The sequence below is a fragment of the Trachinotus anak genome, unplaced genomic scaffold (assembly GCF_046630095.1).
Source record: "Trachinotus anak isolate AG129_WGS33_773 ecotype Australia unplaced genomic scaffold, CSIRO_AGI_Tana_v1 ptg000018l, whole genome shotgun sequence".
Taxonomy (NCBI): domain Eukaryota; kingdom Metazoa; phylum Chordata; class Actinopteri; order Carangiformes; family Carangidae; genus Trachinotus; species Trachinotus anak.
In genome coordinates this window covers 12,142,346-12,168,701 of record NW_027273869.1, presented here as the reverse complement: position 1 = coordinate 12,168,701, position 26,356 = coordinate 12,142,346, and the positions used below count along the sequence as shown (strand labels likewise).

Sequence of the window (26,356 nt, the reverse complement as noted above, 5' to 3'; positions counted from 1 at the left end):
TTTCTCTAATCAAATGTGGAGTGCCTGTGCGATGAGGCTTTCCAGTCAAATACTGATTCCCATAATCAGATGAGTCACTGCACCAAGGCTGTCCTTCTCAAATAACTTTAGTTTGGAGGAGAAAATGGAGTCCTGCAGAGGAAGCATTGTGTGTGTGTGTGTGTGTGTGTGTGTGTGTGTGTGTGTGTGTGTGTGTGTGTGTGTGTGTGTGTGTGTGTACACACACACACATTTGTGTATGTTTGGACAGCTTACACGACAAGTGGACCAAATCATTTACCAGAGTAGGCTGTGTTATTGTTTTTCTGCACATACCTTTTGTCACCTTAAAATGAAAAAACTACTCACCCTGATAATAGCTTTTCCTGCTCAACTTCTGCTGCTATGAATGCACATACACACACGTAATGAGGCTAAGATCCTAATCTAGATTTCCTTGCATTAATGTGCATCTATTTACTGCAGCAAATTGAAGTTGGTGGCAGGGTTGCGAGGAAGTGGAAAACTTCCCCCTCTGCATATAGTTTCTTCCTGTTTGCAGATGACAAATGAGAACAGCTTACTTTTCATGCACCAACTGTGTGGTTTGCATGGGCAAACAGCTTTTCTAATTACATTCCTAATGAAAAGCAAACACACACCATTTCCACACAAATAAAACCATAAGTACACACACAAAAAAAAAAAAAAAAAAAAAAACTTAATCCACCACACAGGAACCATTAAAAGCTGGCTGGCAGTGGTTTGCCTCTGAGGTAAGGAAGAGGAAACTGGATATGTAGAGACGCCAAGACAAGAGTCAGTGAACACACACACACCGGCCCCGGCAGCATGCATTCATTTACCTTTCCCAACAGGAGGAGAAGTGCCTGGCGAAATCGGAGTCTCTGGAACACGAAGAGGTCGTAAACAGCCGACACGGCCAGCACCGTCACCCCCTGTTCCTTCCACAGCATGCTGGCTGCTGCACACCACAGGCTTCCAAGCATCCAGGCCCAGCACCAGGTGACTGAGCTGCTCCCGCATCTCCTCGTCTCTAAGGCCCCATGCGGCTCCCTACGAAGTCCACAGTGTCTCGCATAACAGAGAAGAGACAGCAAGAAAAACAAAGCAGCGCCAACATCCGCCCTCCCCACCACACCAGCCACTGCTTCAGTGTGAACCGGATGAGAGGCAAAAAGAAGACCAGCCAGCAGGCTCCACAATCCTCCACCCAGGAGCGGGCGACTGAAGGCCGTGAAGAGGGCGGTGACCAGGCCGTGCAGCACCACGTTCAGCAGGTGGTAGCCCCAGGGACGCAGGCCGTGCAGGGTGTAGTTGAGGCGGAAGGAGAGGGTGCAGAGTGGACGGAAGGACTTATGGCTGCCGCTGTGAGTGAGCAGGGTGCCCCAGAAGTCGTCATACAGGATGTTGGCCCATGGAGTCTCAGGAAGAAGGTCCTGGTTGGTCTTGATGGCTCGACTGGAAGAGCAGGAAAAAAAATCATCATCATCAACCATAAATCAGATACAATATTTTCACTGTAAGAGAATGAATGGTTTGATTTGCTTCATTGAATTTTTTATTTTATTTTTGTCTTCTATTGTTTCAGTTGTGTTTTTTTAATCTAGACCTTTCATGTTTGTTTGTTTTTTTTTTTTTTTGTTATGTTACATTGACAGATTGTTGAGATGTGGTCTGGGGGTAAATGTAGCTGTTGTTTTATAACATAAATATTTGCATATTTTTTGTGGTTTTATGTTTTTAAACCTGCAAAGACTGACTTGTTGGCCACTTGGGGGCTGCAGGAGAAAGCTGTGAACTACGGCATGTTTACACAACAAACACCTTTAATGCCAACGCGCCTATTTACAGATCCAGGAGATTGTAGCAGCTTTAAGTTATGTTTATATATATATATATATATATATATAAATATATATATATATATATATATATAAATATAAATATAAATAATAAAACTGAATGTTTTACCATGTGAACAAATCAGTTATTTTCAAATGGCTTTTGTTGGACAAAAAAATTTTTTTTTTAAAATCACCCCCTTGCATCTTGACACACATGCTGGATGAATATTATGGTGCAATAATGTTTTCCACCCTCCTGATGAAATTTAACAGACAAATGCAATGAGCACACCAAATGTAATAAACAGGCCACAGGGTGTGTGATTGAATCCTCAAACATGTGCTCTCACTCATACACAGCATGCACATATGTCTCAGGCACCCACACACACACACACACACACACACACACACACACACACACACACACACACACACACACACAAATGGACAGGTGGTTTCACACCCCTGGGGCCGTTTTGGATTCTCACAATTAGCCGATCATTACTGGGGACACGAGCTGCATTCGTGTGCACTCACAGACTGCAACAAATGAGTTCACCACAGGGATCAAGAGTGATGAATGGGACAGCAGCTACAACAACTCAGAACCATATAAGACCCACAAGAGAAACTTAAAAAAAAAAAAAAAAAAAAAAAAAAATCTTAAATCTGATCAATGATAAAGCTGACATAGATATTACACTGTTTGTCAATCCTAAAAATATCTTCGCAAATATTTTCCTGACTCTAGGGCGCCTGTCGAAAGCTGGTGCCAGGGAGAAAACTAACAAACACGAAACAAAGCAAAAAGGGAAGTGGTCACAGGGACACAGAGGGAAAAACAGCCTGCAGTGAAACCAGTGTTTCCCATACATTGTTCATATGTGGGATTCATTTTTAACACTACAACTTATAAAGCATGTGCTTTCTCACTATTCAAACTGTTTCAGAATTATCTGGGAAGACAAACTGGGTGGAAACTGTTTGGGTCATGGACTGAAGACAAAATTCATTAGTTTGAGTTAAAAGCCTGAAAGAGAACAGCGTGTCTCTGAGCTGCTGAGAATGGAAACCACTGGCCCCAGGCTTTATAAAAACTACACTCAGCTGTAGGCAATGCCCCCTAATGAGCGGACACCAGGCTCCGGCACTGAAATGAAACCGAAATCATTTGAAAGTCCATTTCATTCTTATTGTCTCTACAATAAAAAAAATAAAAAAAAAAACAGAATTGTGAAGTTTTCTAAAGCTGTGTTTTTCATCAGTCTAAATTCAGATTTTCAATGTTCTGCCATTTGACTGTGGACTGACAGTGAGACAAAGGAGCTCATATCAGCTTTTATCAGGTGTCAGGCTACTCAGCACCTGATCTAACTTTCTGCTAATGGTGCCAGTTAAAGAATTGGCTGTGCTTAAACCCCCTAGCCCACAGGTGGAGAACCAGTCAAACATGAACTGCTAGAAAACATTACATCATGTATAAGACGGGGGCATGTAATCATCCTCGATCAGCCACAGAATTCAGAATAAAAAGCAAAGAAGACGTTCTGACTGCTTAAAAACTGAATGTCAATCAAAGGCCTGTTGTAAATTTTATTTCCCTGACGCCATGCAGCCCGATGGCAGAAAATAAGAAGGCAAACAAACAATGACAAAACAAAGGGAAAAAGGACTGGGTTTAGTGTTAAAATGGGGAAAATGTGTTTTACGTAAAAACAGCTCCTTTTTGACCAAAAAGTTCCAGCAACTATGGAATCGGAGGAGCTACTCTCAGGAAATAAAAGTCATCAAATAGTATTTGCTGTGGCGCGGCTGAAGACTGCAGACCACCACTGTGTCTCCACAGTAGAAGACCTGCTGAGTGTGCGATGACTTATTTCTGCTTTATCACACAGCCACTGTGTCAATACCTGTGGTTCATTTTGAATGCGACAATTAATGCAGTAAGTTACAAGTGCAAGTTTAAACTCACTTAAACAAACCAATCATAACAAACTGAATTGAGAATCCTTAATGAACTTAAATATATGGGCTTCACGGTTAAAATTTAATTTAAATCACATTAACAGAAGATAGTGGAAACTTGATGCAACGTCATGTATCACAGGCCTTATAAAAACGACACTAATGAGTGCTTTCACTGGGGCAAACAATGAAAATCTTATTTCAAATCACATTATAGTGAATGTAGAAATGATTAATTAAACAAGCAAAACCTTCTTCTCTCAGGTTCTAATTATCATTAGCACCGTTTCTGTTTGTGCACGTAAAGGACAACGACATGGGGGCCAGCCAAGGACTTCCTCTGTCTAGAGATTGCAACTTAGAGCTGAGTGCATAGTGGGAAGGAGAGAGAGGGAGACTGAGCTACAGCCTGTACAGTAAAGGAGCAGGCAAGGGAACAGCAAAAGATTGACAATGTGACAAAAAAAGGAGGAAAATTAAAAACACACAAGGACAGAAAATGGCACGAACTGTAAGCCTGCAGGTGCAGATCTGCTGTCAAAGCGATAATTGCTCAATGAATTATTCCTAATTTAATTCAAATGTTTTTTCCTTGAAGCCTGCAGCCCTGTCATCGCGTGAGCTATCGTAAATTCCTCCCGTTTCCCAGGATTGTTCTCCATCGGTGAAAGGCAAGTGTGTGTTTCTCAGGCTCTGAAGCCAAAGTGGAAATCTCCCTTGTCTGATATTTCTAAGGATCCTGTGCATTACATCATTCAGTTTACAAACCTCTTTTTTTTTCTTTTACTGTAGTTCCACAGTGAGCTATTATTTATAAAAATGTTTTACGCTCCCACCACAGCGCATGAGTATGATATGAGGGTGGGAGGACTCGGGACAGAGGAGCAATAAACACAAACTGAAATGTAATGATTATCAACATTGAAAGGTTTATTAATGCTGGATTTACATAGAGTACAATGTCTTGAGAGTATATAAGCGAGGCCCGTCTCACATTACTACAAAGGCTCCTCAGATTATCCTCAGAGTTCGCATAAAGAGTTTGACCCTTTACTAAAAGAATAAATCTTGTGTCGATCAAAATCTGCAACACTGGCCTTATTCTTCCACTCTCCTGTCCCCACTGGCAATAATAGCACAATATCAAATCCAAAACATGGCTAGATTCACCCTGACCCAGCTCCCACGTGTCCCTTGGCATGTGTTGGGTCTCAACACTCTCTGGTGATAAATAATTTAAATATTCAAATCAGTGCCAGCCACTCATCTCCCTCCCTGTTCCTGCCCAGCACTGGAGGATGAAAAGAATGCATTAGCCATGAGGGTTTGGGAATGGAGTGAAAGTACTGGTGTGTGTGTGTGTGTGTGTGTGCACGTGTGTGTGTGTGTGTGTGTGTGTGTGTGTGTGTGTGTGTGTGTGTGTGTGTGTGTGTGTGTGAATAAATAGTTACATGCAAGGTGTCTGTCTTTGTGTTTGCGAGTGTGTGCACATGTGCGAGAGTGTGTGACAACAGAGCCCGTGCTGATGGCTCCATTGAGGCCCGCCGCTGCAGTGCTGCAGATAGAGTGGTCTCCCGGAGTGATTGCTCTTACAGAAGGGGGTCTTTTGTATTCAGCCATCGTATATGGGGCAGTCAGGCAGGCAGGCTGCAGGGCACTCCATTCACAATCCTCAAAGTACAGGACGGGTTTGGTCTTTTCAATTTTTTTTTTTTTTTTTTTTTTTTCTTTTGGTGGGGGGGAGGTAAAATCGGAGGGATTTCCATCAGAGGCTGAAAAAAAGACATTAGTGGTGAGAGATTTCTTTCTTCTTTTTGAGATCCATTTTGTAAAAAGGGTGAGGTCTTCTTTCACCTGTCCACTGCTTTTAGGGAGGAGAAAATTGGCTGTTTTTCAGTGTTTGTGTATGTGTCTTTTCAATATGCAAATGCGGCACTCCACCGCCTCCCAAACAGTGATCTCACCACCAGTGATTTGCTTTTTCATGGGCTGGGGCCGCCTATAGAAGCACACTGGGCCTCTTTAAGGGACAGTATGTCAATACTCGTACATAGAACGTGGCATAAGGGACAGAGTGACATTTTCTGGACACTGTAGGTGAATCCGAGATGTATTCAATCCATTTTATCATTATTTTTTCAATTAATTGTTTAGTCTGAACAGATAGATGCAGATATTGGGTTTCCACACCCTGATGTATTATTTTTTAGGAATAGAGAAATGCTTCCTAGTCATGTAGGTTCATGATTAAATATGTCCGACCTACCACCAACCAGCAGGTGTATCAAGAGGTCATCTCTGGTAAAACTGGTGGGATCAGAGCTGCCTTACTGAAGATCTCATAGAGTCAGATCCTGACATGAAGGCTCAGAAACCCTTTTTTCTCAATCAGCATTTTTAATTTGAGTGATGGGATCCCACATAAAAGCACTATTTTCTGTACTTTTCCACTGGTTTGCAGGGTGTGGAGCTCACTTAGAAAAAGCTGATGTCAAGTATTTCCAATGCACCAATCACGTTTTAGCAACATCTAAATCAAAATCTGGTGATAGTTGTGTGGTTGTTTGCTTATGCTGCCAGGCCACTGTGAGTCACATCTGATCCAGCTGCACCCTCACAGTCCTGACAAACAAAACTAGCTCAGTTCTGAGAGTTAACCCCCTTAATAAATAACAACTGAGGGTTTTTTTTTTCAAAGCTTAAACTTTGATTGTTACTGATTTAAACATGAATATTTGTTATATAGAGTTGATTGATTTGATTTGAAACCAAGTTCTCAGGGGTTTTAAATCTGAAAACTGAAGTACAGACATTCACAAAAGATTATGTGACTATACTTTGTTCCAATGCAATTCCTGTCAATAAAAAAAAAAAAAAACAAAGTGAAAAAACATGTATTAGAACATGATACTTCTAGAGGACATCAACATTTTGCAGATTTTGTCCATTAATATTCCTAAACATACAACAACAAAATGATTTTATTTTTCCAATAAATGTAAGTTCTCAATTAGATGGAATTATAGACCACTCGAGTGCATCTATGTCTGTTTCATATTGAAATGTATGGGTTACTCTATGGTCATTAGTGCAAAACATCAGTGCACTCTTTTTTATAAAATCTCTCTGGCCTCTTCATCAAATGCATTAAGTTGTTTATGAAATACTCCAGCTGCAGTTTCAATCACACGGGCCCTGCTGATTATTCCTCTAATCAACTCTCATGAGGCACAAGGGCCATGGAGACATCTTAACTCTCTCTCTCTCTCTCTCTCTCTCTCTCTCTCTCTCTCAGCTAAAAGCTTGAATCACCAGAGTCAGAAACTGCATCCTATAAAATGAGTCGTTTCCTTAATTGCATCCTCGTAAAGTTCAGTTTACAGATTTCAGATGACACACACTGCACAACACTACACTTTTCCACTCCCTGTGGTCTGACAGAGTAAACCTACCTTCAGTTTAAAATGTTTTTGTGTGCACTTGAGTCTGTTTTGAATATCTGGGCTTTGGACTAGCCTGTCTGTCTGCAGCATGTGCACTGGCCGGTCTGCTCCACTCTAATAAACATCTGTAGTATAAACTGCCTCACTTAACATAATCAGGAATGTCTGAATTACAACCTTTTCTTGAAGAGTGCATCCTCCTGCTCCCTGACAGCAGTAATGAGATGGATTAGCCAATCATCATAAAAAACAGCTCTATTACTGGATACTGGCCTGGACATTATTTCATGGGTATCATCACCTCTTTGTTCACTTGCTTTTTTCTCTCCAGTCCATTCAGGTGTTAGCCACCTCTATCCATCCTCCATTATCTTAATTTCTGGCTTTTATGAAGTTCATCATTCGACATTCTCTCTTTCTTTCTTTCTTTCTTTCTTTCTACTCCCATTTTTTTGTCCTCACCGTGTCCCTTACTAACTGCATCTGCTCTAGAAGTCTGCTTCAGCACCAAGCTCTTTACGGTGCACCTCATGCGGCCAAGATCTATTAAATTTCCATCTCCTTACTGAGCAATCTGAGTGCTTAATTAGCATAGCACAGAGCTGTGGCAGACAGGCCTATTCACACAGTGCTAATCTTGGGCTGGCGCACCGCTGAAGTAAACACACTGCTGATGCTGCTGGCTTTGTGCAGGAGGAACAGGAACGCAGATGATTAAGACTTGGAGAAGAAAAAGCCTCCGTAGTGAAGGGACAAAACAAATCCATATCAGAGCAGCACAGAGGAAAATGTGTTGAGGTGGAGCCACTAAAGATCAGTGTGATCACAAAGCTGCCACCTTTTTTTATAAATAAGTAAAATCTGCATGAACTCTCATGGTTGCACGCCCGCTTGTTCTTAAATGGTAAGGAAAAACAACCAACAGCGACTAAAGACTTGTGATTAAAGGGTGTCCTGATTTCTATTCCAGTTGGACATGCGTCATGGTGGCCATTAAACTTTGAATTTGAACTTTGAATTTCTGGCCTGCCCAGACTGCATTTGGTCACCAAAGACCTAAATCAGTGGTTGGTGGGCCTGCAATCTAGGACATTTGTTTTAGACTGCTGCCTAAGGATTTCATCAGACTCCTCTCACAAATCTCAACTTCTATCTTAGGAAACCCAAAACAACACTGTGTATGGGACTTTGCAACCTGCTGTACAAACAACAGAACCGCAGTTGTGAAGAGCACGTCTGGAGGAGGAGTTATCTAAGGAGAAGCAGGAAGCAGGAGGGGCCTTGGCTTCATCAAAAGTTATATGGAGGACTGAGTTCAGGTGTGATACCTTCTGGCCTACCTGCAACAAACCCAGGGGCTCTCCTCTGCAACAGCTGATTGTCTGAATGCAAATGTGGGTTCATTTGTTCCGCACACCTTGCAGTGTTTTGCCTTACAGTGTTAGTAGTTGTTGTGCATTGTGACTATCGATTGATTAATCAAGAAAATAATCTCCACACAAACCAATAAAACACCACTGTTTGCCACATACTGATTGCAGCCTCTCCAAACAAAGATTCAATACTTTTCTTTGTCATCTATGATTATATACTGGATATCTTTGGGTTTTGGACCCATTCATCTCCTTGGGCTGTGGTACATTATAAAGCACATTTTTCACAGTTTTCTGACAATTTATCGTAAAATTAATCATCAGATATAATCAGATTAATTGATAATGAAAATAATCATTAGTTGCAGCCCGGATTTGAAACGATCTAAATGTGAATTCTCTCTGTTCTCCCTAGGTTGTTTCAGCTAAGCTTTACGACAGCGTCAGGGTTCATCAGGGCTTCATCAGACCGTGACAACTAGCATGCACTGGGACAGTTTGTGGCTGAGTGTGAAGTGGCTGGGATGGGAGTAAGGGATGGTTCCCTGTCAGAAAATGGTGGATTGCTCCCTTCGGGTTGAGAGAGAGTTGCTGCCTCAAATGAATGAGTTTAAGTATCTCAGGGTCTCGTGTAAAATGGAGCATGAGTTTGGCAGATTGGTGCAGCATCAGCACTGATGTGGGCATTGTACCAGACTATTGTGGCGAAGAGGGTGAATTTTAACAGTAGATCTATGTTCCAAGCCTCACCTGTTGTCATGAGGTTTGGGTGACCAAAAGAATGAGATTTCAATTACAAGCAGCTGAAATGAGTTTCCTCCATAGGCTGGCTGGGCTCACCCTTATAGATAGGGTAAAGAGCTCAGTCATCCAAAGGGAGCTAGGAATAGAGCTGCCTTTGTGTCAAAAGGAGCCTGTTGAGGTGGTCCAAGCATTTGATGAGGATGCCTCCTGGACACCTTCCATTGGAGATTTTTCAAGCACATCCAACTGGTAGGAGGCCCCAGGGTAGACGTAGAACCTGGACAGACTGTTTATCTCATCTGGCCAGGGAACACCTCAGGGTGCCCTGGGGGGAACTGCAACATTGCTGGGGAAAGGGACACCTGGACTAACTTGCTTAACCTGCTGCCACCACTGCCCCACTCCAGACAAGCAGCAATGGATGGATGGATGGATGGATGGATGGATGGATGGATGATTAAGACCAAGTTTTTCTGTAAATGATTTGCAATGGAAGAAAGCCTGCCACCAATTATTGATTTCACCTTCATTAAGATTCAATCTCACAAGCGCTAGCAGTGGGGTAAGGGGCAGTGTATTAAAGCGAGAGGGAGTGTATGTGTGGGTGAGTGTCAGGGTCCAGATCACCTCTGTGTTAATCCAACGCTAACAGGATTAGAAAGTGATCATAGAGTGCATAGAGTTTCTGAGACATGCGTGGAGGTCGGGGGTCAAAGAGGAATCAGATTTAAGGTTGTGTGTGTGTGTGTGTGGTGTGTATGTGCGCTCAGGGCTCCACACTCATACTGCACAGGACACATCATGTAATCTATATGATACAGCCTCCTAATACCATGTGGTGTTGCAGTTGGCAGGAAAACACAGTTCAGGGCTTTGTTCCCAGTGCACGCCACAGCTGGTTGAGGATAAAAATCGCATAAATTTCACCTCAGTGTTCACTCAGGCAGGGAGCATATTGTACTGCGCAACATGAGGCAGCTGAACACGTGGAGATCTGGTCCTATTTTCAGTCCTAGAGGCACCTTCCCATCCATCATAGTGCAAGGTTGAATAATCATGCGTAAAGCTATTACAGTTGCTGGCTGGGCCTGAGTGATTCATTCATTGGCTCATTATCAGCTTCTATAATCCTGCCAGTATGTGGCCACGGCACAATGGCAGGCAATGAGGAGATAGTGATGATGAAAGATGGAGATGTTGAAAGGGAACAGAGCTCTAGTTTTATGATTTCATGTCTTCATCGTCAGTGGCGTCATTACTGTAGGCTACTCACAGACACAGAAAATACATAAAGACGCTAATTACACATTTCCTTTTTTATCAACTCCTTATATCTGTTTAGGTTGTGTATCTGTAGGCTGGAAAGTCAGGAAGTTAGCGTTGAGGGTGTGTTCAAACATCACACGTCAACGAGACCACTGGCAGAACAATACCAAAACCAGAAGTGGCACCACTACTTTCCCACACTCCGTCCCACGCCAAACTGGCACTAATATGGGAGGGGAGGAAAAATGCATAAATGTCCAGATAGCATTCATAAAACTCTGTCATACTGCCAGTGGCCTAGCTGTGAAAGATTTATGCTTAGCTGTGCTCTTCCCCTTCCTGGTGTGTAAAACGAAATTTGACATTAATTTGGCAGATTTTATGCCCAGCTCAGATACAATTATTTGTTTCTTTCCACATCATTTTAAATGTGTGAAAAGTGATAAACTGCTGCTGGATGGTGTTCAACATAGCTGGGCCTTGGTGACATGAAGAAAAAAGAAGGAAAAAACTGGCAAGATTTTCATCTTCTTTTATATATTACTGAAAATAAACCTGAGACACAGAGGATGAAACTTGCTTTGTATTCAAAGCCCTAACCTACATTTTTTTTCTCTCCTGCTCAGTTCACTGGATCTATCTTTTCATTGATTAAAAATAGCCCATCCTGCAGCTCCCAGCAGTTTTCCCAAGGGTGCAGAATAACCAGCGAGAAGTTTGGGGAAATGAATAGACCAGTTAAATGACTTACTTTAAGTCCTCATGCAGAGATTAGTGTGCAGCACGCTAAATTACACAAAGCAGTCTACTTTAGAGAGTGTATTTTTTTTGCTTAAGAGCTGCAGCTAATAATATTTACAGATATTTTATTTGCTGCTCACAGATCCATGCAATGGATGCTTGTTTCCCCTGAGGAAATGCTTGTTGATCGAGTGTCTGAGGGAATATTTACTGTATAAATGTACCTGCCTTTCCTATTGTAGTAAATATACAACCCTTGACCCTTCTGGGGCACTGTAGTTCTGAAACTTTGTTCCATGTAGGACACCATGTTTTGTTTGTTTTTTTAATTTACTTTCACTCCCACTTAATGTAAGCAGTGTTAACGGCAGCCTACGTCATCATAACATATCAGCATTAAAACCACCCATCCAGTTTTGAGTGGTGAGCGCTTGTGTTTTGTACTGTAATGTTGGCTAGTTAGCTGTGCATTGATTGAGCATTTGTACAGTGGAAACAGTGCAGGATGAAACATTAGTTTGTATATTTCAGTTTGTAATTTATAGTCACACAGTAAATTATGTGTGACTATGAATTAAGTGCTGTGGTAATCTAAACATACACAAATCTTTATTTCAAGAACATGTTATTTTCAGCTTCAAATTATTTGCCTTTGCAGTGGAATATGTTTTGTTTATTTTACTACCCCATAAGGTTTTGGAGCCACTGTGCTGCACAGCAGCTGAGACGAGATTTGTCTTTCGCCCAATAAAGAGCTACTAAGGTCTCAACCACAATCCTGAACCCCTGTGTCATTACCTCTTTTTCTATGCAAAATACATCATTCAGATTAGAAACACAACAGAGAGTCCCAGAGTGTGTGGAGAGGAGGCAGCGGCTTTGCACAGGGAGTGGGTTACAATTACATTTTTACATTCCACTCACATCAATATCTGGCCCAAGTCCAGCTAAGTAATAGAAGTATTCATGACTTTAATTGCAGTGATCAAAGGGGCACACTTCTGTATAGTTACTCCTCATGACTGAAGTCCAGCTGTTTTAGCTTCATCATCAACAGAGCCAACAGCTAAACTCCGAGCTGAGTAAGATAAAGTCTCCTCTACATCCTCAGTCCCAATCGGGGCAAACAGATTTCTTCCGGGGGGGCTCTCGGCTTCAAAGAAGCTGAAACAGTCTGAGCAAAGCGTCAGGAAGTTGGCTGTCTCTCTTTTGTCAGGCCATGGACTTGCTTTCATGTCCCCTGTGAAGCCAGTTTCCTGATTAGCTGAACAGCTAACTCCAAAAAGGCCAGAGACAACTCACTGTGCTTACCCTTAACATGTGCTGTGCACTTAAACAGACATTGACCATGACTTTAAATATATAGTTCGAGGTATATTTTTACTGTCCTTAAGTGAAATTAAACATGGTCTAACTTTCATTGACTGAGAGCCAGGTGTTTAGCAGCTGGAAGCCGGAACAATCAGTGAATGGAGAGTAGTTTAAAAGATGTGCAGTGCTGTATGGGGAATTTGTAATGGCCACTGACACATCTTTGGACTAAATATCGGGACTGTTGAAGGTCTTAAAATTAGGCACGACTTAATTTCTGTGGATACTTAAAAATGACAACATTTCCAAAATGGCTGCCATGTTTTTCCAGTTTTATAAATCTGAAGCAAAAATCAGAGAATGGAAATTTGCGTGTTTATCCTGCAGAAAGGGTTTACACTCATGTCTCTACAAAGCAGAGCACTTGTCAATCATCTGCTGAGTTGCATTTTGTTCTTAGTCCACTGATTACATCACAAACCCAAGATAATACCACTCCTCAAAATGCAAACAAAATCAGTACACTTGTTGTGCACGGATATATCTCTCTCTCTCTCTATGTGGGAAATACAAGTATCCCTTTTCTTGCTGAAAATTAGATGAGAAGATTTATACCACTCTAATGCCTGTTCAGCTGGAGCCTGGACGTTAGCTTAGCTTCAGACTGGAAGTAAGTGGGAACACCTTGCCTGGCTCTGCCCAAGTTCACAAGTTCAAGTTCACAAATTAAGACAATATATCCCATTTCTTTCATTAGTACACAAACAGCAATGTAAAATCAACAGTAGTTTTCCAACAGCTTAGCTTTCACCTGTCTTTATGCTAAACTAAGCTAACCACCTGAGTGGTATCAATATTTTCATCTAATTCTCAGTAAATATAAGATGAGCTATTTACCATTTTACCACCAAGACATTTTTAGCACTCTGCATTTCTACTGGTTAAAAAATTATGAACCCAATCACTGAGAGTGCAACTCCTTCATTTATTTTTCAGCAGATTGATTGCTGAGTCTTTATCTCCATCTAAGTGATTGATTGATCACTTCCCATTAGCTGCTCGCACAAAATAGGGGTGATCTGACGACCATGGGACAACTGCCGCCTCAGCTAAAGGGTGACCAAGCCCACCACAGCGTTCCCTGAGTGATGGTGTCAATAAAAAGGCTGTGATGAATCCTCAGCCCCACCAGGGGGAAGGCTACGGGAAATCAATGGCTAATAAAACTAATGCTTTACGCTTCCCCAGGGCATAAATACAACAGACACAGTGAAGGGGAAACTGGGTTGGATTTTAAAGGATTTAACTCACACCTAAAAAAAACTTAATTGGAAATATTCAAGGGACAGTGAGTTGTGCAACTGTACCATGTGAGTATTTGTACCATTAAAAAAAAACAAAATCTGTGAATCCAGTCAAATTGAAGAAAACTAGAAACTGGGGTCTGGGGAGTGTAACAGTTCAAGTCAACAGCAAATTACAGTTTCACACCCCCGTGAACACCCCAAAGACCACCAGGAGCTGCTTTGGAATAAGGTTCTTACATACAGATGCTTCCCCCTTTTGCATTAAGACAGGAAATTTATAGGTATTTTAAAAGCATCTCACCCTGTAAATATGCCATATGCCTACAGTATGGTCCTGTGCCCACCAGAATCCATGGTGAGAAACACATTCAAAAGAGCCAATAACCAGGAGCACTGGATGCTGAGAGTTTTATAGGGTTTCTTAAATCCGTGTGGCTTTCTCACACATCCAGCTCTTATCAGTGAAACAGCAGCCAACTTTAACACCATCCATCCATCCATGAATCCCACCAGTGGGACCCAGTCAGAAAACCACCTCTAGCACGTTACAAGAAAACAAATGAGCAGCCAATCGGTCTGTCCAAATTCTGCATCAAGTATGGTCTCGGCAGTTAATTACAGTGTCTGACTGTGGCCGTGTAATTAGGGTGGCCTCCCTGAGTCGTCTGTATCCACAGTGATAAATGTGATGCTTGATTAAAAGCGGACTGAGTGCTGTTTTCCTGACTTAGCCAAACAATACAAAACTCACAGCTGTGTACAGGCTGAGGGTATGATTTAAAATTCCAGACAGATGTTGCTGTATCTCAGCTCTCTGCTGCAGATACAACATTGTTTCTGCAGGAATATATGTAGAATTATGCTATTTTAGTTTGGTCTGCTGCTTTCCATTTTTACTATCTCATCATAATATGCAAAAATAAACAACAGACCTGTCATATTTCATTTGAAGTTCAAATTTCCATTTAAATTTAGAAAAAAATAAATATCCAATCTATAATTGTCCATTGTTTCTCTGACCCATTGGTAAACTAGGTTTATTTTGTTGTTTTGCTTGCTGTCTGGAATAAATATGGTTGATAAAAAGTAATGCACAATAAAATATGTGTAGGCCTAAAATGCAATTCAAATGAAAAGAGTTCACATTAACCCTTCAGGTTTAGCAATGTCACTGCTGAGGGGGAAAAGGTTACAGGAAATTATAGTAGCCTGCATACAGTATATACATATATCCATATACATGTGATAAATAGGGAGTGATTTCGGACACAGACATAGTTTAGTTTTAGGCCACGTGGCTTGCGTTAAATTAATTCAAACAAATTGTGTGTTAGTTCTCATTCAGTCAAACTAAATTTTTGGGAAAAGTGGCAGCTCAAATGAGCTATCATTTTTCTCTCCAAATATTTCTGTTGAGGTTACTATTACAGCTCCAGTGGCATGACCACTATCAAGCACGTGATCATGTCTCTTCTTAGCGCCAGGTACAATTCCCTCTCCCTTACCTCTTTAATTCACTCTACTTTCTGCCCCTACAATCAATTCAACTGGCCTTGTTCCAGTAAAGCTGTGGGAGTCGTCACAGTGACCTATAAAAACGTGCACCTCCACCCACTTAAACTCATGATTATGGAAGCCTGCTCCTTCCTTACTTGAATTAAAATTGGGGACTCCAGCACTGGGTACAAATACGGTGCCTGGCATTGATTTTTTTTCTCTACAGGGAATAGCTGAATGTCAATGGGTTGTGAAGAGTCACAGCTCAGCGAGGACTGTTCTCGGCTCACTTTTCACCTGAGTTCAGGAGTATAATGAGCACATGTTCAAATTTACGCTCACACATGCAGCACACCAGGTTTGGACCCAAAGCATCAACAATACCTGCCAATACACTCCCCAGAGTGCCGCAGGCCCACTATATTCGCTGGAATCAACAGCATGGCAGACCTTGACAATGTCCAGCTGGATACTCTCCCTTTCCGAAGAAAATGTTCCTTTTCTCATAGTCTTCACCAAAAGTCCATGTATCAGACCCTGATAACAAATCAAACTTCAAGCATTGAATTGTAGTGCTCCCCTGACACATGGGGGGGGGGGGGGGGGGGGGAGTAAAGAGTACTTTTGCTGAAGGCTAATTAAATGTGGATATGAGGGCCCCAGATTTTGTGGCACAGGTCTGTTCCGTGGAGAACAAACAACTGCTCAAACTTCGAAGCTCCTTTGAGAAACCGGATCATTTTTGATCTGCTGCGGAGATTATAATGAGGACAACTTTAATTGCTGATGACAAATCACGGAGCCAGTGGAGGATCTGAGTGGTGCAGTGCTGCCAAGGGAGCAGCTGGACAAACAAAGCAGCATTCTGTTTCTGCTCAAAAGCCTTCTGTCTCTGATTTAAAAAAAAAAAAAATCACTTTAGTGCTCCACCAGAATTGGTCTGTAATCCGGTCACAAATTAAAAAATGCAGCTATTTTGAGAATGTAGAGGATTTGTGCCTTAATGTTGTATGTAAAGACTGGCTGCAAGTTGTACAGAAAACACAACACCCTGCAGTGTCACAATCTGGAGCAGTTCTTTCTGCTTTGTGGTCAGATTCACACGCAGCATTTGTAATGGCCAAGTATGCCGCACTAACAGACCGTACAGGACTGTATCCAATCCAGAATAGGCCTTCCTTTCTTCTGCCGTGACCAGTTGTCACATTCCAGCATTAGCCAGAGAGAAACAGCAGCTATAGCGGGGTACCACGGGGGCCAATCCAGACCAAATCTGTCTTCTTTTCAATGATCTGTGCTAATTATCTAAGATCCTTTCAAATTCTGATCTGTGATCTGTTGAACACGGCTGGTACAACTAAACCATTTGCCTCAACTCGACTTTCACATTGGAGCTAATGAAGTCATCCCAAAAGCTCAAACCCCATCCATTTGACCCTTAAATCAGGACAAAGCAAAAGCTGGCTAAAGTGATTCTAAGGTACTTTAACTCAAGCCATGTTTTCATTCAAGTCTGAAACAGCTTAGCAATACAAATTATATCCATGGCACAAAGGCAGGCATAAATAATTATTGCCTATGAATTATGAGACCAACAGAATCCAGTGCAATAATAAAATATGTGAAATGCACTTCCCCACAGGAGATTAAATATAATCCAAGATTGTCAAACTATCGGCATGGGTTCCAAAATATATGGCTCTGTTTAAAATGCAGCAGGAAACTCCATTATGAAGCCATAAAACGCATCGTATAACATCATAAAAGTACCATATTCCCCTCTGAGATGGACTGGGGGGACAAGCAGACATGATGTCATGCCACAACATCATGACATTTGCATGGAGGACTGGGTTACAAGTGTTTGTAGCCAAGTTGTTCTTCTTGCTTTTCAATGTATACATATAAATCACAGCCATAGCAAGCAGTGATGGAAAGAAACTGAACACTTCCCTCTTGTTTCCACAGTTAAAAAGGACTGACATGAGGCTTTGCTTAGAGGAACAGCTCAATACCCAGTAAGAAAAATCCATGTATGAGCCTGGCGCTGGCTTCATATTTACTGACATGAGAGTGGCATCAATCTCCTCATCTGACTCCCTGCTAGAAAGTACAAGTCGGCCTTTTCCTTCAACTTCTCCACAGCTGCAAAACAAATGCGCAAACATACTAGGAAGCTATTTCACTAGAAAACAAATGATAGCATGCACAGTTACATCTGTGTGTGACAAGATATAAGGAGTGCGGGAGAATGGGTCTTTTCATTTTCCGGACAAATATCTTTCCCTGTCTGCAACACGGATGTCACCTTCTATGTTTCTCCTACTGATAACGCTACCAGTAAGAACATGCTGCCAGTCATAGGAGGGGATAAAACGGCGAGCGCGAAGCGTGTAGATTCAATTGTCGTTGTCAGCCTGCTCAGTAATGGATAGACTGGATGTGGTATCCCGGTAATGAGCAATCCTCAAGGGAACATATCTGTCTGTGTGGATTTTTTGATGAGATGTACCCAGTGTGGTGGATGAGCTGGCACTGTGGCACTCAGTGGTGACCTCTAATCTGTGTGCTCGCCCTGTCTACAGAGCAGAGATACAAATCTACAACAGGGCAAGGCCTTTGGATGTTTTGTTAGTTCAGTTTCACATGAAAAAGAATGACTGATTGCCTTGGCTACTGAATTTCTTTTAGGCAGTCAAAGTATTGACAGCCAGAGCTCCCTGCTGCATGTTTCTCATCGAAATGAAAGTGAAAATGCACCATAGAGCTCAAACAACCTGGTCATGTCCTTATCAGAAGCGGAACATGCATAATTCAGTGACCTTCAGTACAGTCCACCAGATTAAAAGATGAAAACAATAAATTGAAAGGGTAAACTGTGAGGGAGATAAAACTGCGTGGTGAGGGAGATTCCACACAAAATGCATCAAAAATAAATTAGTGTTGTCATAGCTCTTCATAAAAGCAGTATAACCATACCATTTCCATGGCCATTGATCCATGAATATCAATATGATGGTGAAAAACAAATTGCATTCTAGAAAGATAAATACAGCAGCTGGTTTATCTCGGCCTGACTGAGGTGGGAGAATGGCTATTATCAAATGCAGATTTCTCCCATTTATCAAGGCTGCCTTCCAGTGTGGGGTTGCTTGCAGTCATACTGCCATGTTTACTTAAACTGCGGTTCACCTTATCTCCGGCAAACTCCAGGTACTTGCAAAACCAGACACTCATCCCAGTCAAGACTAGCTGAGCAGAAATGAGGAGTTCGGAGTATTGAGCGCTTAAAAGGGCAGTGCATTAAAATGGGAAAATTATCTTAAATGTTTCCTGACCCTGCCTAGATAATTAAGGAGGATAGTTAACTTGAAGGATGATGTGCTTTATGGTTCTAAACATAGAATAATGACCTTCCAACTGAGCCAAACCTGAACGAACTGGCAGGAAATGATGTACCGCAAAACAAAAAAACTGCAGCTATATGGTTAAACAGGAAATTACAATCCACTTTCCAACTCAGTACAGCTTAGCATCAATCCATGCAGATTCCCCCCTATTGATCAAAGCTTAAATGTCAGTTCCTTCCATTGTGCTACTATGTGAAAAGAATTTCTATGGCCAATCAGAATGGAGCTACAAATCAACCATTTAGAACAGAGCTACAAACCAACCAACCAATCGGAATATGGCTACAAAGAAACCGATCATAATACAGCAGCAAATCAACCAATCAGAATTCCCTCAAGATATTGCTGAGATATCGCATTCACTTGGTCTTTGACCACCAAAATCTAATCAGTTCATCCTTGAGTCCAAGTGAATTTTTCTGCAAAATTCAAAGAAATTCCCTCACGCCATTACTGAGACGTCCAAGAATGAAACAGATGGACAACTCAAAAACATAGTGGCTCCGGCCCTGGCTGTCGCCAACGTGGAGGCAGAACACAGCTGTACTGAGACTTCCAAACTTCCTCTATCTGTATTCTCTACTGTGGTTCTCTGCTTTTAGGCGCTTATCAGGAGGAAACAGGAAAAGGAGAATGGCTATCTCTGTCCACAGAGTAAAACAAGTAGACGCAAATGAAATATGAACATAGTACATGGCTTTTAAACATTTATAAATCCAGACACATTGAATTTAGACCGATGACAAATAAATCTGTATTTGAAACGTGAGACCATTTGTACAATTGAGATCTTTGATTGTTGTTCACTGTCTGAATTATACCTTAAAATCTGCATTTTCCAAATGTCTTCCAACAGGTTCTGTTTCAGCAAACTCCTTTTCACAATGTCTGATATCATGTTATGAACACACTGAAAGCAAATAAATACCAACTGTTGCACACTTGAGCGACAAAGCTCCCAGTATAATCACTTTACTCCAACATCACAATAGCAAACACCATAACTGTACCCTTGAGTAAAGCTAGTGGGGCTGTCATCTGATCTCTCCTGAACCTTAAATCCCTAAAGCCCTCACACCAACTCTCTCAATGTCCCCCTCTCGGGTTTTTATGAGGTGAGAAGCACAAACTGATTTTCCCCCACACACCAGGCACTCTAAAGTTGGCCCAGTTCTGACCCAGAAAACCTTATGCATATTAGTATATTTTACAAGAGTTAGCTGGAGTAGCCATGCATGAGGCTGGAAAGAGTGTGTGTAATGCTCAGCTAGGGTTCATCGCCAACTCTGCCGAGCTAATGAATCTCTATTGGTTTTGTGAAGTGCCTGGCACTTAGAATTATAATTAAGGCACGGCACAGTCTCAGTATCCCATGCTGAGAGGAACGGGAGCTTCATCATGGCTTACACTGAAAAATGATTTCTACCTCATCATATAGAAAAAAATTTTTGGCAATACAAGAACATTTTATTTCAGATTTTATTTTCTGGAGCAATTCGGCTAAATACACGAGGCTTGTGGAAAAGTTATTGCTTCAGGTGATAGTCTGCTTAAAATGTTAGCAGAGCTCAAACAGCCTTTACCTGACTCTACATGTAGCTTTCACTGAGGTCATTTGTGAAACTTTTAGTACATTAAGTATCAGCAAAAATTCAAGAAACTGCTTGGTATTTTGGGGAATATGCTTTTTTTGTTGAGAGTTAGTTAAGAATATGGATACCAGTCTCATGTTTGTATGGCTGCCAGCGGTTATCTTAGCTTAGCATGAAGATTGAAAACAGGCCAAGAAAAACAAGAAAAAATATCTTGCTTTGTTTGAGTCATTTAAGCGTTGTGGTTTTATGGGGAGTTATGTGTGAGTGGAGTTAGAACTGAGAGTCCTTTAGCTTAGCTTAGCATAAAGGCTGAAAGCAGGGGTAACAGTTAGCCTGGCTCGGTACAGAGTTTAAAAAAAAAAACACATGCTTCCTTGTTCTGCCCACTAACTGACATGTTCGTGTCTGTTTAATCTGTATACAAACAAAAATGTAAAAATGACAAGTTGTGATTTAACAGGGAGTTCCAGTATATGTTGTAACTATTTCTTTGCAAAAAATTACTTGCTGGAGTTTTTACTAGTCACTAACTAACTCATATGACAAGACTCAAGGAAGTCACTGTGCCAGGTGGCTTGCCATCGTTTCAATGGTATGGAATGGTATCAATCATCTCATCTACCTCTCTACAAAATAGCAAATAAGTTTATTTCACTAGATGTCACACTATTCAAGTTCAGCCTAAGCAAAACACATCAGTATCTTATGTCAGATGTTGCCCAGACCACCACCTAAAACCCTCTCAGCTTCCAACCTAGCAACACCTTCCAATAACTTCATAAAACATGCATGCAAAGCACAAAGGTCATACAAAGCACACGCTCAAGAGCCAAGCCTGCTCCATCAACCTGATCATTTACACCATCAACAACTGGCAGCTTCACCGTCACCTGGGAAAGAGTGTCACTGTCAGTGAACAAACACCTCCTCATGTACAAATGGACCACTCCAACTTCAGATCCAGAGTGGCTGATGAAAGTCAGTACTCTCTTTAGAGTGCTTTTCACAGTCACAACTGATGGTGGCTGTAGTGAAATATGAGCGCTTTGTTAAGTGTAGCAAAAAAAAAAAAATCACGTTTGATTTTCTGTTCTGACAGCTGTTCTGGGCTACAGACAAAAAAACTTCACAGTCACTGAAAGACAATACTCAATGGATATTGATTACAAAAGACAGAAAGGGTAACTGCTTCAGATTCGTGTGATCACCAGCTTGGGTTTGGTTTTATATTACGCCCCAACTGCTCTAAGTTGTTCTAGTCCACCTTGTAGTTTAAAGAGAGAAAGTGGATGCCAGCTTCTAAGTGTAATCCAACACCACAAAAAAGAGCTTTGCTTACAAAGTGAGTTTAGTTTTTTACTCTGTGGTAGAAATTTAACTCCATGCTGCTGAACACAGTTATGAAGGGTCTCAGTAAAAGAAGAGCATGATAAACACACATGCAGTTGGCCAGATAAGAAGCTTGCAAGACTATGTTTTCACCACTTTATCTGCGGTTCTAAGGATTTCATGCTCCCAAATCTAGCACTGGTGTTACATGACAAATGTATGGCTTTGGCCTGCATATCATACAGGATGCTGGCAAAGCTGTCTGTGGATACCAGTGTTTTGGGATCCACATATGGTGAGTATACAGGGAGGGTCGTGGGACTGAGGTTTGGCGGCTGTGTCTTGGCAGACATGCGGGTCGACTGCGGCCTGCTAAGCATAAGGGCCAGCCAAGGGTTAGCAACAGCCTCAACCAGCATCGCTGGGACCCAGTGGGATAAGCAGGGACAACCTAAAAATAAACGCACCCATCTCTCCGTGTTTGCGCAGAGGCTCCTGAGGTAAAGGTATTACATTTATTAAATCTGTCAGAGGACTGAGGAAAATCAAAGCTCTCAAACTATAACTGCAAGAAACAATTATTTGGATTCTTTTTCTATCAATCAATTAATTGATTAAACTCTATTTCAAACAACACCAGGTGCCATGTACTCTTATGACAAAAAATTACCACTTTCTTGGTCTTGGTCTACATTCTGCCTTTCATACACCAAGCTGACAATGACTGAGAGTGCTGTCAAATAACCACTGACTAAAATTAATTATATCATAATTATTGCCATCCCTTTTGGACATATACATAGATACATAGCAGGCTTTGCTTCACTAACTGTATCTATGAATGCTACCAGAGTTTTTTGGGGTTTTTTGTTTTTTTTAAACAGAGTAACCCTGTGACTCTAACCCTTGACTGGAAGCTTTTCTGATAATCTGACCTTTTCAAAACATTCAAAAACACCCTGAAAGTAACTGTAGTACGTGCTAGGCACGCAGATGCCTCAAAATCAAAATATAAATCCCTTGCTCCATCAGCCTGCATCTAAAGCAGGGATAGTGAGTGGGAGGAAACCTCAAATCCTCAGCATGGTCTTAGGTCAAAAGTTCAACATAGTAGACCTTACCGTACCATACAATGAGAGGATTCATCTTATTGATAAAAAGGGATTCAACATATTATGACAACACCTTTCATAAAATGTTTCTGATAAAGAAAAAACAACTGTCTTGTGGATGCCTCACTACCCTGTCATTATGAAGAACAAGCCATGCAGGCAGTTCTGTTTGCCAGAGGACTGTTTTTCCTGCCCCTTTAAGGATTGTAGAAGCTGGAGCACATCCCAGCACAAGAAGATAGGCTTTAACATTTCATCCTGTCTTCAGCACAACTACTGCCATTTCTTTCCTTAAGCATTGAATTGGACACCATTATAAACCCAAAGAGAACACATTCTCCCTATTCAACATGCTGGTCTCTCAAGACTTCATTTGTGGCTTTCAAAGCAGTTTTAAAGCCACATCTGCAGAGTTGACCACTAAATGCTTACGTGAATTAAATCTGCTACTAATCAAGATGAGACCCTTTCGTCCCGCCTTCCTATTGTTTGAATGGTAGCCTGAGTCTTCCATCCCAACACTAAGGCGGCTACAGACTGCGAAAACCAGGCATCAATAGTAACACTCTTTTTTATCACCAGTGAACAAAAATATATCTTAATGCTTAAATGCATACAGTGCATACAATGGTGACAGATCACCAGATGAGCTTTTTCCACCACCAAACCACATTTTTCATGTGGTTTGTCTGTTCCTCCTTGAAAACACATAATCCTCTATGTACGCAAATCTGGTTGAAAGTGTCTCGCCTCAAAACCATCTCAAATTACTATTCATAAACATTTCATATTCATTGGTTATCCTCACCTCTTTGTTCTTTTTAACTCTCTGCTTTTCTTTAGGCAACGTTACTCATTTCCAAAACGCTTACGGTTAAAATTCCACATGACAGGCACAAGCTTTCTCACCTCAACAGTGTTACTCACTGCACACACGACTCAGTCATGGACATTTCGCTCGCTCATTTCATTAGCCTACTTCTTCCCTCAATATTTATCTGCTCCAAGCACATAGTGTAACTTAAACAGCCTCAACGCAACTGGGGCACATGTTTTAGATAATTATTCCACAAAGGCAGAGGAATTTCTCGCCCAATTTCTCCTCTCTCAACCCAACCGGTCGAGGCAGAGTCCAGTTCTGTCAGAGGCCTCTTCCTGTTAAATGGAGTTTTTCCTTTCCACTGTCCCCAAGTGCTTGCTCATAAGGTCCTGACATCACCCTGTAGAGTGCCCTGAGACAATGTATGTTATGATTTATAAATATAAATAGAACTGAATTGAATTCCTGGCAGCTTTTCCTGGAGTGAGCTGGAACGTATCACAGTGAGCCTTGGAAGCGCCGACACATTAAAGATGACATGAGCTGTAATCAATAACACAGATGATTCAGAGATTACATGCGTCCTTTTGGTGGAACCCGATCAAATACAAGCATCAAATGCACTAAGTGATGTTTGTTAAGATAACAAATTGAACGTTATAACACCGTTGTGGTTAAATTGCTGCTGTGTCAACACATTCTATCCAGTAATGTCATGTAACAATGTCAAGGTCAGCGCTCAGCAGCAGTGCATTACTTATAGCATTAAGTAGTGGAAAAGATTCAAATGTATATCTTATTTTGGGGGGCCAGTTTGTCTTACCAAGAGCTGGTTGGAGAGTTGATTTCAAGTTTCGAGTCTGTTCAGTTGACGAACTGGTCCAGGAAATGTTAGCTTGGCGCAGGAAAGCCAAAGTAGGTGAAAAAAAAAAGGGCCTTCTGGTAACTCCAAAGTAATCTTGTTTACATTTTGTGTCTTTTTAGCTTTTTAGCTAGCTACTGACACGCCTACGGTCAGGACACACCTGGTTTAGTTCAGAGAGGACTAATTACTGGGAGAACTAGTCTTTTGTGTGTCATCGAGGATAAGCTAGCTGTTGATGGTCGTTAAATGCTTCTACTCTTTACAAATCCGGCAGAGAGAGAGCAACAGTAGTATTCATTTGTCATTTGTTGAATTGAAATCCAATGTTCCCTCTCACTGTTTTAGTGTCCTGTTTTCGTAAACTCCCGAGGGAAACAGCCGCCAAATGCTCCTTTATGCTCATTATGTCTGTGGTTGGATGCCGGGTAGCGTACAGTGGGCTTATCAGACCTTTTACGTGAAAACAATGATGAGAGCAGTGAGACTAAACCAAAACAGTGAAGTTACAGGCCTGCTTTCGACCTATTAAATTTACTGCTTCTTGCTGTTGATACAACCATTCTCGACACGTTCTTTACACTCTCTGGAGGGCTTTGTAGAGATATTGTTTATACTTATGGTTATATATTGTTATACACGTGTTCCAAAGGGTTAAACAATGTGTGCCCCATTAACGTTAATAAAAGCAGTTGATTAGCACTTCAATTCAAGGCACTTAGGTTTGAACTATGATGAAAGTGCACTTCTTTAAGACAATCCCATATTGGTGCATTTATCGGTTAACCTCAGAAACCAAGCTAGAGAAGTAACAGATGTTTCAACCAGCAGACTCTGTGATCCTCTGCTTCGTTGTGGCACTTCTCTTGAGTCACTACTCTGTGGTATATTTAATTGTTTAAATCCTGGTTTGGGTCGACCTTTTTCAGTTTTAACAAAGAGGATATTTCAGACACAGTATGAATCTAAATTTCGCGGTGCTTATAAAGGGAATCTGCCAGCCAGTGAAATCCAAGCTTCACCAAACTCTTCTACACCCAGACCTTCACACAGTGATTAAATTGTTTTGCTCGTCTGAAACAAAGAGGGAAGATGTTTTCACTTCAATTCCCTGAGGGACCATAATGCATTTCTGTGTTGCGCAGAGAGACTGTGACGTGATTGGGGTCACAGATGTCTCAGGATGCACAACTCTGAATGCTGAAAACCACTTAGGATGCATTTCATTTCACAATGTCGCCTTTTTTTTTATCTCATCTCCTTGCTTCACTTTATGTCTATTGAATAATGCCCTTGTATTCCTAGTAAAGACATCCATTACTGAGTCGATTTGTCAAGAGGTGCTGTTAAAAACCAATATCACTGAAATGTCTGCATCATGCAAAGTCTCATTCGTTAACCTGTCAAAAGCCTTGATGATGGGTATTCAAAGGCGAGGTCAGAGGTTACGGTAAATACATTTTCCAATCCATAAACACAATGCCAAAGCAATCACTCTAACAGCCTGGACAAACAGATTAATACTTTGAGAGGATTGTTTAAAATATGTTTTTGCCTTTACATTTGACTAAACCAAAGAAAAGCCTGACTGTAAACCAGCAGATCACATCTTGATTTTTTTCCCCCCCAAATCAAAAATGGCCTAGCTCAAGTTCTTTCCCAGCACCCGTAAAACTTAGTCATCGGCTTTTCATTGGGATTACCATTGGCCAAGACAGTGCTTGGCAAGGC

General features: G+C 41.4%; 1 protein-coding gene across 1 annotated transcript in view; it reads right to left on the bottom strand.

Annotated features, from left to right (window-relative positions):
- Positions 1 to 26,356, bottom strand: part of LOC139635255 (protein O-mannosyl-transferase TMTC2-like) — a 57,286-nt gene that overhangs the window by 28,111 nt on the left and 2,819 nt on the right. The window contains exon 2 of the mRNA XM_071502390.1: positions 846 to 1,461. Within this exon, the coding sequence (XP_071358491.1) occupies positions 846 to 1,461 (616 nt within the window). The remainder of the gene's footprint in view (positions 1 to 845; positions 1,462 to 26,356) is intronic.